Genomic DNA, 12,782 nt, shown 5'->3' on the forward strand with positions numbered 1-12,782 from the left:
AATAAATTAACATTTTTGTTAACAGCACCATCTGTTGTCGTGCTTACTAACTACTAAGACATTAGACATAGGTTAAATATGGAACGTAATATTAGCAAATCGGATCACTAGATGTCACTACAAGCTTTTACGGAAACTCAAATGAGTAATATTTACATTTTATCTTAGGATTTATATTTATAATAGCGGAATCAATACATAATAAAAATATGTAATTAACGTTAAAACAAATTACACGATATTATTACTTAACTTAAATGTGATTTGTAAACAAATTGTCTGTTTACACAAACCGACAATTTGTTTTATCATAATTGTACTATTAATCTTGAAAATATTTTTTTAATGTGAAAAGCATGTTAAAATATCTAACGCAATTGCCCCGTAGTATTAGTTGGGCGTTTAATCTACTCGAAAGAAGTTTTAGCTACAAATATAATCTTCATTCTAATACACTTCATAAATCACATTTATTCACGATCTTATAAAAAACTAAACATTTTAAACATAGCACAAAATAATGATAATATTTTATATATTAATTAAAGTAATAATTATATAATGACGCCTACAAATGACATGTGTAAGTTTATTCATAGAACGTATTAATAACATTCTACATCGTAACTGGTGGAATGTCGGAACAATGAGCTTTTACCGATTCTATATATACGACACTTTATGACTAGAACAGATATTATTGCACATACAAATTAAAGGCTTTTAAAGAATTAGACATGACTGGAGCGAAACGGCCGATTGGATGGAAGCGGCAGATGATGGAGCTTAAGCCGCTAAACCTATTTATATGACATTTAGTATGGAGATAGTGGGACGCCTCGGGGGGGTAATATTAGGCTTAACGGTTTGTGTGTTATATATAGGTAATGTTTTATTAATTTTGCGCGAGTAAAGCCGCAAGGTCAACTAGTATTTATATTATTTCAGATACTTAACTTTTTTTTAATAAAGATGGGATAGGTAGTCGACCCTATTTTTTATGTGCCTCTTCACCATCGGTTTGAAACTTCTTTATAGGAAGGTATTTTAAGTGTAAGTACATATCCCTAATATATTTAAGAATTGTACCTAGTACGTATAAGTAAACTTACCCACACATTCTATTACGTAAGTAACTTATTGAGGGCTAGATACAATTAACCCCTTTTTAAAAATGGTTGTTGTGAGACATTAGATAGCTTTTAAGGTTAAGAAGATTGCTATGTTTGATCCACATAAGCGCATCGACCGTTGTCATCCACATGCGCAGTCTTGTGACGAATTTCCGAAACTCATTTTGGTCTAATTTTTAATTCGCTATTTTATGAAAGAAAAAAAATACATAAATGATTTTAAACATTTAAGCACGATACCATTACGATTTACGGTATCGCACCGGTTAAGATAAAATATTAAAGTTGAAGTAGTCCTTAAAACTTTTTACTAAAAGTGTTATTTTATCATGTATCTACAAGTTGAAATATTATTTATTATAGAATTGATATGAAAATAAATAACAACCTACTTGCATATTTGGAACATATTCTTGCGATGTTATTGCGATATTAAAAATTAAACTTTAATAGTTATTTGTACATAAATGTATATAACATACATAATATAAATTACTAATAACATATATAAAAACTTTTAACACTTTGTAAATTAATGGTGTCATATTTCCTGAAATGTCCGTACAGACGTTTTCAAGGAATTATTGTTTCAGGAAGTTTGGACACCGGATATCCGCATTCAATTAACAATAAACATTTATATGATCAACGATTTAGTTAAATGGTATATACTACATATCAAATGGACTTTACGCTGTTCTACATCCTGCTGTCAATAGTTAACTTGTTAATTTATAAAATGCCTACGGCAAAATACTATTACGCTCTGATTCGAATATACCTAAGCATTTTTTTTTAAATTCATATTGTAACATCTATTTCTAATAGTTGTTCCGTATACTACCAACGATATAAAGTAAATGAATATGTAGGTCTTAACGGCAAGGAAGTTATCCGGGTTTAAATCCAGGTAAGTCTGAAGCGATTTCAACGTTCTAAATTTGTATTATTAATCATTTTATACTTAGCAGTAAAGAAACACATATTTCGGAAGAAATTTTGCCATATGGATACTAATCCACATTGGAGCAACCTAATAGAATAAGTCTCATAGTAAGAATTCTCTTCGTTTATCACTGGTGAAATGTTGGCGACTGACTTACGGTGATACGCAATTTTGATACGTGTATCCTAATAATAATAATTATTATAGTCAATGTCGCATATTACATTCTGACATTCCAACATTTAACGCTGGTAATCTGCTATGGGTTCCGAGTTTCTTCTTAGAGAATCGCTTTATAATACAGGAGTGGAAGCTTAACTGTTGTAACTATATCGGCATTTAATGTGTATCTATTTTACAAATAATTATAAAACATACCTTTATAAAAGACCGTGTATAAATAGCTAAATCTAATTTATTTATTTATCATCATAACAGTAGTTTCGATACATTTTTGTTAAACTTAAATATTTATATGATAGGTTTTACAAATAAAAACTTTGTTCAACATACATGTTTGTCTTAATTTTACTGTATTAAAACTCTAAAATTGTTTTATAAAATATTAAGTATACGAATATTTCAATCTATTAAAAAATTTGGGATAGCTTAAAAAGTTAATTTAATAACAATTATTTAAACATTAATTATGTACATTATATGACTTTTAATAAAACATTTAGAATACATTATTGATGTGATGATTTAAATGTGACAATTATTGTTAAGGTTACAAAACCGTCGCTGAGAGTCACCACCGAAGAGGCGGCACTAGGGTTGCCAGATAGAAACTTATCAAATCCAGGACAATTCTAGGACAACGGTGTCGGGTCGTGGCCAAAGTAAAATGTATCTTGTTTTTTTTTATTTTTAAAGGATTTTAATTTGTATTTAAAAAGGAAAATGGCATTTATTCTCAAATACATACTTTTATTAGATAAGTATCTACGTACATAGTAGGTAATTAACGCATAATACATAATACTACATAATAATAAATTTATGATTGAAAAATGTGTTAGTATAATAAATTGATAATTAAATAATATTATCTATGTAAAATATCTCTCTATCTATGTAATATTTTTTTTATTCATAATAATGTTCCAAAAAAACTTTAATGTAATAAATACTACGTCTTACTATTTCAAAATGTATAATTATTATTTAATCTTGAAAAGCCGGTTTTTAATAGAGTAAAACTTTTTTTCTTTAATGTAGTACAACTTCCTGACATTGGCCTACATTAATTAAACAATTGTTAACACCTACGTTTAAATTTTGTTACAAAAGAAAAAATAATTACCTACCTTTTTTTTCTTGACGTCAGTTAATGTTTCCAACCGACCATAAAAATTAAATAATTAATCAACGAAGTACTTTTATTGTTTTCCTTTTACCTACATTTAAGAATAAAAAACTACAATGTCTTATTGAAGACAATAAAATCATTCAAGAAAGTTTGTAACCCGTTTCTAAGAAGAGTTGACAATTTACTAATAATCTAGGTATTTTTTTTTGTATTGATAATTATTTTATCAAAACAATAAATTCAGTAATTAAACATAATTTATATGATTTCGCTTAATTAAAAAATCTATTATGCAAATTGGTTTTAGGTTAGTTTTAATTCGAACGGATAAAACATAATAAACATAAGACTTAGAAAAAAGCTTATAAGTTCGACATAAGTTAATTTTTTTTCAAAGGTTTTGTTTTTGTTGATTTTGGTTTGATATCATTTCTCTCTGGATAAGCTATTATTTAAATTTAAATGTTGATGACATTGATAGGTATAGATAATAGATATAGACTATAAAAAGTTTCACAGCTGACAGAATTTAAAAATAAAAAAATAGCATCGGGCAGGCATGATAGCTAGATAATATAAAAATCTGTGACAATTATTTCTTGTTTAGTTAAAATAAGGAGCATAGAAATACATAAATTAGACGTCAACGCGTACAAATTACAATATTAAAGACAAAATAAAATAATCGAAGTAATTAATTTAAAATTCAGTTGAATATTATTTATGAAATCCAGCTTTTTTTTATTATTTTCGAGGTATTATTTTTTGGTGATTGTTTCATTTATACCTACTTACTGTGTGTTTAAATATATGGTTATTATTTATACATAACGCTACATAAATTATTATATCAATATTTACGTATCTAAAATATCAATTAAATATCTAAAATATTTTTGTAGTACCTATTAAACTTTTTTAGGTAGGAAAGTTATAAAACTGCATCATTAAAACATAACATATAAATCAACGCGCAGTTGTACACAAATGTAACGCAGACATTACGTTATATAACTAATTATCTTTTGATTATAAGATAATTACTAACCAAGGTAAAGCGCCTTGCAATTTCCGAATCTTACAAATTCGCGGTTTGATAAGATATCGCTTTGCGTACTTGTTCCATGAGCATGCGCTCAGTGACTTCAATGAACCTATTTTGTGTTTCTCTTCGCGGCAAAACGGACGACGATTTGAGTATTTAGTTTCGGTCTAACACGCGGTCGGTGCGGTCGTTGTGAGCGTGCGCCCTCTGTCTGACATTGGCTGAAACTCGCACAAATATACTGTCCAATCTAATGTGCATTTAATGGGAAATATTCGAAATTTATGAAACAAAATGTGTAGAATGCAGTGTTTGTTCGCTATCCTCGCGATCACGATCAACCTAGTGAACTCTTGGGGTAAGTATCGCAAAAAGATCAGCTGATGCGTGACTTTTTAACACGTGCGAATTTTTCGATGTTACGCAACGATGAGGGTGAAGTTTGTATAATTACGGAATGATACAAGAATTAACTATTTAATACGTTTTTGATTCAATAAAGTGTAGTACCGCTAGATGGCAATAAGGCGGTAATTCGCTTGGCGCCACGACGCCGATGTAAGGGGCCGCTAGTCACGTAGGCACTTCGAGCGGCCCGCTGGCAACTCGACCGAATTGGGAAGGCAGAGAAACTTTATCACGCGTAAACATATTTCGTACTATACAACAAAATCGGGTAATCATCCTGAAAGTATGGAAAATGAAAAGCGCTTTGCAGAGTGCAGACTTGGATATTGTCGTAGAACGGAAAGTTTAAAAAATCTAAGTGGATTACACGGTAGTTTGACGAATTAAGATTAAGATTATTCCAAAGTCTGAGGTAGATTATTATTAACTTTATGTTAGAACAACTCGTCTATTTGTCAATCAAATAAATTGAAAATGTCTACATATAGGATTAGCTAGGTATTTTGTAGATACAAGACATGTCTATGTCATTTTTATACACATCATGTCAAAAGAAAAGGACATTTCACAAACTTAAGAGGTAGTAAGTAGTACCAACAGATTTTTTATAACCTAATAAAATTTAGTTACGACTGCAAATCTTTTTTAATTAATTGTATTGTAACATTGTGTTGTGTGTATTCCTATTATCTGTAAAAAAATATTTTAATGGTTAAAGTATGCCAAGGTTTTTATTATTTAATTGGTAAAAGTACAAAAACAAAATATACGCAATTAAGTAGAATTTGTATTTAAAATATGTGAAATAAACTAGTTCTTATTGACAATACTTAGTAGTAAAGTATTTATTAAAGTTCTCTCTGTGACGACAAACATGGATTTAAATTGTTGGATAGCAATTTTTTTTACAGCACTGGTGTAGATTATTATCATTCCAGAGTTAAAATACTTTATTATTAGTAAATAAATATATGTAACCTATCGTTATTCGATACGTTGCTGAATATTTACGTATAACAAAACATTTACTGAAATATCTTTACAAAAACAGTAAAAACCGGTAATATTATAAAATATGTTATATAATTTTACAATTCTACATCTACATTAAAGTAATAAGTGAAATCTATCCAACCAATTTTTCTTTGTCATGGGCTTAACACAAGAAATAATGTTACATGAATTTATTGCTTAGATATAAATTTATAATTTTTATTTACAATTTATAATTTAATTGCAATTTACTCAATGACCCCAAATTCAAACTCATTCTAAATAATAATAAATATTGAGTTTTTTTCCAATAACGACTGTTATCGTATTTATTTTATACATATAATTAAGTAAACTCTTTGCTGTTGATTATCTGTGGTTCAGAGTTGATAGGTTCAAGGCAAAGAAAGCAGATATTACGATGTGAAATTATTTACGCCGCATAAATTTTTAATAATAAAAAAGAATAGCATTAATGCAATGTTTTATTTTTTATATGATTGCGATTGCGATGATTGAATTATTTTAATGTCATACATATTCAAATCCAAAGTTGAATTATGCATTAATGTAACGCTATACCTAGCTTCTAATAGGAAGGTAGTTTATTTTTAAACAACTATGTAATTTATTTGAATATGAATGATTTTCTTTTCACAATTATTTCGATATATTATATTCTTATTTATCTATAATAAAAAATGAAAAATATATTCTTTTATGTAAAGACGGAATATATATATATTGTCAACGCCATCTAGTTTGAATAATAGTAACATTTGAGAATGTTGTTTCATAGACATGAAATCGTGACAAAACAACAAAAACACAGCAATGAGCAAAACCTTGCGAATACTTTCAAAGATATTCATGTAGTGCTTCATGATTTGTGCTTACAGATAAAACCTGATAGTTTATTTGATTAAAAATATTATCATAATTACTGTCTGTTGAATGTTTTTTTTATCAAAGACTTAGCTTCCGTATTAATTTTTTGAGAATATGATATCGGCTAATTCTAAGTATCAAATATATATTATATTTTATATGGTATACATTAATACTTTTTTTTACAATATTAGTATAAATGGTATGAGCTCATTTTGCTCCATTTGAAGAACCAAATATTAGCTGTTTTGCTATATATCGAAATAGATTGCTAAATAATTCAATTCTTTTTAAACTCATAAAGAATAAATCTTTTTAATTTTTTAACAGATTATAAAATCGTTAGAAATTAGAATATTATTTTCTCACTCTTGAGTGAAATTTTCTTTTAGTAGGGCATAAAATTCGGAATGTTTTAGCAAAAAGTGTTTGTGGAATTAAAACCGTAGGTAATTATCGTAATAATTTTCCGAAACGAAATTACGTCTTACTCCGCAGAATGCCTAAAACGATAATTAAAAACTTGAAATAGCTATTAAATATATCTTTAAAAATGGGTTAATTGCATAACAATCGAGGCGAAAATTCTCGTCACTTCAACCGAAGAATAAAGAAATCCGATGACAATAATCACCTATTGCCTAATTGTAACCTCTCATTGTTGTCAGTACATGACCAGTTAAGTAACTGGGGCATGGTCAGTTTTTAGATACGACGGTTAAATTTTTATTAGGCTAAGTTTATAAGACACGGATTTGGTTCTAGAAGTTTTTGTATAATAATATCTTAGAAGAATATTTTTACTTGAACACCGATTTTGAGCTGTCCCTCTATATTTTTTATGGAATTATTTTACATGTTTAAAATATTTGGATAAAATTAAATATAGCTAAACATAAGAAGAAAAAATCCAAAAAATCAACAATTGACATCGAATTAACGCAACATCATTGGTCGGGAGCTTGAATAATAATAATCTATGACATTCATGATAGATTTGCAAAAAATGCGTTTTAAATATCGACTAAGCCGTTTCTGGAACTGAGGGTGTAAAATTAAAGTGAATATTAGTAGCTATGTGGAATAGGATTGGATTATAAATAAAGATACATTAATCGAAAACTGTTAGTAAAGTACAATGTAGCTAACTTATTAGCAAATTGTACGTAATACTTCTCTTAACTTAGGTTTACTTATCTTTATTATTTCTTCGGTTGTGGTAGGCGATAGTTATGAACATTTATAAAGTTAATTTAGTTTGATTTAAACCGAAATAAACTAATAATCCTGTCATGTATGGATGGAAAATATATTACATAACATACATGTATAATTGTATTTAACTAACATGACTGTATTTTTATATGTTGAAAAAGAGTAACTACTGAGTTTCTTGTCGGTTCTTCTCGATAGAATCTACATTCCGTACCGGTGGTAGCTTTACTTAAAATAGCTTGTTAAATGATGATACAAAATTGTAAAAGCCTACTTGAACAAAGTAGATTTTGATTATTTGAATATTCATATAACTTTTTTATAATTACTTAAATGTTAGACATTAAGATTCTAAAAATGCAGTTTATCTTCGTTAACCTTCTAATAAAAAATGTTAAACTTCGTATAGTTTCACTTAATAATTTGGTAACAGACAATATTTTGAAACGTATTCGCATATATTTCCAAAAAAAACTTTTGAATTTTAAAACATTATTATATTTGATACAACTTTAATGAACATGCCAAAAGTTTCTAGTTGCTTTACGTACTTCCAACTTAAATTACTAATGACAATTTAATTTAATGACTTCATAAAAAAATCCAAGGGATTTTTTATCGAAATTGTTTATTACTGAGTATGACAATCGGAGGGCGAATGTTTCATATGTATCTACATAATATTATGTCTATATTATTTTTGAAATATTATTTTTCATGGCGTATTCTTTAAGTACTTTCTGTACAGTGATGTTATTTACATATGCTGTAGAATACCCATCTTCATTGATCATGGGATGACTGAGCCAACCTTAGTATTTATTAGGTACAGGAAAAGGGATTGCCATACGTACCCATACCTTGTTTACTCGTACAACCTGTGACCGTAAATAGATCGTGCACCTGTGTGTACAAATTTATTTAATTTTACTAAATTTTATTCGTCGATATATTCGTCGTACTTTTTCGAACGTTACGTCAGAAGTCTAGTAAAGTAAAATTTGGTTTCTGTTCGATGTTTTAATTGTTTTTAATGATGTATCATCTGAATATTCTTGCCATTTTTGTTTTACATTGTAAGTAGATTTATACTATCCTTGTTAATATAATAATCAATTAATACAATACTATTACTATTATAAGATTTTAAAATACGTACGTTGTATTTTGGCTTAAATTTTTCTTGTGTTATTGGCGTGTTATATGGACCATTGGCCTTTGGCATGAATACTAAACGTTAAGTATACATAAATAACTACAATAACAATAAGTTATTTACTTTATTGAACTGATTTTTACTTTAATTACATATTTTAAGACGTCGAAATAGTAATTACTGAATATATTTTACATATTATTAAAAAAACATTCGATTAAATGTTTTGTATGCATATATCTACATATTAAAACTATTATTTTTTTTTGTCTTTGTGTGATAGAGTTTGGCTCGCAACTAGCCGAGCGGCCATTCATTTTTTCGGAGCTCAATTTATGAAATCTGTATTAGTGGTTACCCAATCTTGCATATAAAAGTGCACATTAATTATCAAGAACTCGCAATTTTTTTTATATTAGTTATAGGTAGGTAAAAATGATATTGATACGGCTTCATGCAAGCCAAGTCATTCGAACGCATGAACTTAAATAGTGAAACATATCCTGCGCTCATTACATCGGTATATCAACTAAAAACCAGCGGTGACCACTCCGTCTTTTCAGAGGGGGTGGCATGGGATCGCTAGAGCATAATACCTGGCCTCCCCGACGGTTGGTGGTGAAATACACCTGCCAAATACCAACCGATATAGATTCTCTTGTTGGCGGTGCGTTTACCAACTACCATTATTATTTGCACTTTTGTTTTCCTAATGTACAAATATATATGATACCACGTAGCAAATACTCGTCAAACAAATTAATTAAGCGATTAAAATGTTTTATCATAAGGATTAATAATATTATAAGATTGTTACAATGTAATAATATAGCAACAGTCTTACAAGAGTTTTAAATATAGCTCTGATAATGCAATACTTGCTGATTGAACATTTGTTTATTTTAAATTGTCAACCACTATCTTTAGCTATATGTTATTATTGTCGACGATCCGACCTTATTAAGGTACCGCGTCAGCTGGGAAGATATCATCCTGTTACGAATGATTTTACCGCTGAACAGTATTTCTTTTGAAAGATAAGCGAGGCATGTATATTGCATGAAAATATGATATTATGATCATTTTAACTTACCTCTTGGAAATGATAATGTTAGCCGGACCGACTTCCGCTCTCCGTAAAGAAGATTAAATAGCTAATAGGAAATAAATAAACTTGTTTTCTTTTTATATTTATTCAAATATAATTTACATTAATTTAGTGTTTTTTTTTTAATATGCAAATATTAATAACAATAACTAATATTAGATATCTATATTTCTAATAAATAAATGTCGACTTTTACCTCATCATTAGTTTCGCTCTAAAGCGTATATTGAAACTGGTGGGCCAATATTTAGACGTGAAGTCTGAATCTTTAAAGCTTTTATTTTATTCGCTTCGATTAGATGAACTACGGGGATGATAAAAAAAGCTGTTAAAATAACCCGTAACTGTATTTCTATTAACTTATTTAAGGTCAAAAGTGATGTCGCCTATGAGAGTCGTTTACGGTCTGAATACGTACATATTTTTATGCCTTTTGACGACGTAGCGGGGAAAGGGTTAAGATTATGTTTCATGACCCATATATAATAAATTAACTTATTTATTATAAAGAGCTTGTAGAACGCCTAATCAAACTTCCACGCAGGAGACATAACATACATATATTTTATAGTATAGTATTTAACTAACATTACTGTATTTTTAGATGTTGAAAAACAGTAACTACTGAATTTTTTGCCGGTTCTTCTCGGTAGAATCTACATTCCGAACCGGTGGTACCTTTACTTTAAATAGTTTGTTAAATGACGATTCAAAAGTGCTTGTAAAAGCCTACTTGAATAAAGTATATTTTGATTTTGAATAGTATCCGAACTCTTTTTTGTATGATAGTGGTTAAGCTGACGGGTAAATGAGCCACCTGCTGGTATGTGGTCAACACCGCCCATAGACAATATTACAGTAAGAAATATTAACCACTCCTTACATCGCCAATGCGCCACCAACCTTGGGAACAGATGTTATGTCCCTTGTGCCTGTAATTACACTGGCTCATCCTTTAAAGTACTCCTCTAAACTCAGTACTACTGTTTAGTGGTAAAATATCTATTTATTGATATTGTTACAATGAAAACGCAAATTATAATAAAATCAGAAATTTTTCAAGTACTCGCTATAAGTAGTTTGTGTTTTAATTAATGATCATTGAGACATAAATAATATTATCATGTGTTTCAGTCTTAAGTACCTGCTTCAAGATAACAGGGCTTACGATTAATATATACAAACAAACATTTTTTTTTATCACTAAACGCATTCCTTGATATTAGGTACTAAAGACGAAAAATGAAGTAGTTTATTATTTCTCCTCTTTTGAAAATATTTTATTTTTATTCTATAGTTATCATTTCAAAGTTATAATCATAATAGGAAGTATTTTAAAAATATTTTAAACATTTTCAAATTATTTTTAATCGTAATACTTATAAGGAAATTCTACACTTCGTAATGTTTAACGAAATCCAACAAATAAATTGATAAATATTTTGTATAAATCAAATCAAAACATACATTTCAAGAAGGCTTTAACAAGCACTTTTGAATCATCATTTATTTTATACAACTAGATTAAAAGTAAAGCAACCGTTTCAGAATGTAGATTTTACCGAGTAGAACTGGCAAGAAACTACCAACATCTCTTCCAAAATTTGAGATAATTTATGTTAGTTAAATACTGTGTAATATATCCTGGCTGAAAGTCAACAAGTTTAGCTCCAGTATACAATGTTACAAGTTTATGTAATCAATTTTAAAATATTGCACATTTATAATATTATTCATAATAAATAAACTTTGGAGGACACAAGGAACTTTGATAACGATCTGTGAAATAGAAAAAAATGATATAATATAATTGCTTCGTAACTGTAAAAAATATACACATTAAACATCAATTAAAACGAATTTGTTTTTCTTTATTGACCAATGCTTCAGTTTTGTATTATTTACTAAATGTATTAATACTATTATGTAGCGAATTATCATTATATACAGAAAGCACAATAATAATAATTTTATTCTTCCTATGTAAATCAAAATTTTTCAACATTGCAAGGCTGCAATTTTTCACTGGTCGGTTTCACCAGGAAATGATCACACTTATTTTTCAAACTATATTTTTAATTAGATTTATTATTTTTAAAATGGTTTGATGTCTTTTTTTATATTTAAAACAATATGAAGACATTAGCTCTGTAAAAAAAAACAACATTGTTTTCAATATAATAGCAATGCGCTGAAAACAATGAAATTGTCCCTTCTGCTTCTGCTGGATTACGAGACCGCCTTAAAATATGAAATTATTTACTTGGATTTCTTTTGTGAATACTCTTGTTCACAAAATAAATCCAAGTAAGGCGGCGTGCATTAGCAAATATAATCTACTTTGTATTTCTTTTAGCTGTTTTTAATCTTAGTCATATCTTATACATAGAAGTATAAGATAGAAGAGTAAACAAGAGCTTCACCCATACTATAATGTACCGCGCACGCAGATCAAATTTACCGTGGGGGGGCGCGCCTTCGTCAGTGTATAAAATATATACATAATTTAATGATAAAACATGAATCAATAACTACTATACAATTATACTAACGCATCAAAAGTCACAACAACATGAGT

General features: G+C 28.5%; 1 protein-coding gene across 2 annotated transcripts in view; it reads left to right on the forward strand.

Moving 5' to 3' along the window:
• The first annotated feature begins 4,545 nt into the window (after positions 1 to 4,545).
• Positions 4,546 to 12,782, forward strand: part of LOC113403082 (protein cueball) — a 35,371-nt gene continuing 27,134 nt past the window's right edge. The window contains exon 1 of one of the 2 annotated variants that reach the window (XM_064217247.1): positions 4,546 to 4,794. In XM_064217247.1, coding sequence (XP_064073317.1) covers positions 4,731 to 4,794 — 64 coding nt within the window. In that variant the 5' untranslated portion in view covers positions 4,546 to 4,730. The remainder of the gene's footprint in view (positions 4,795 to 12,782) is intronic. The other variant, XM_026643523.2, reaches the window with a different exon arrangement.

This window comes from Vanessa tameamea, chromosome 16 (assembly GCF_037043105.1).
Source record: "Vanessa tameamea isolate UH-Manoa-2023 chromosome 16, ilVanTame1 primary haplotype, whole genome shotgun sequence".
In the NCBI taxonomy this organism is placed as follows: Eukaryota; Metazoa; Arthropoda; class Insecta; order Lepidoptera; family Nymphalidae; genus Vanessa; species Vanessa tameamea.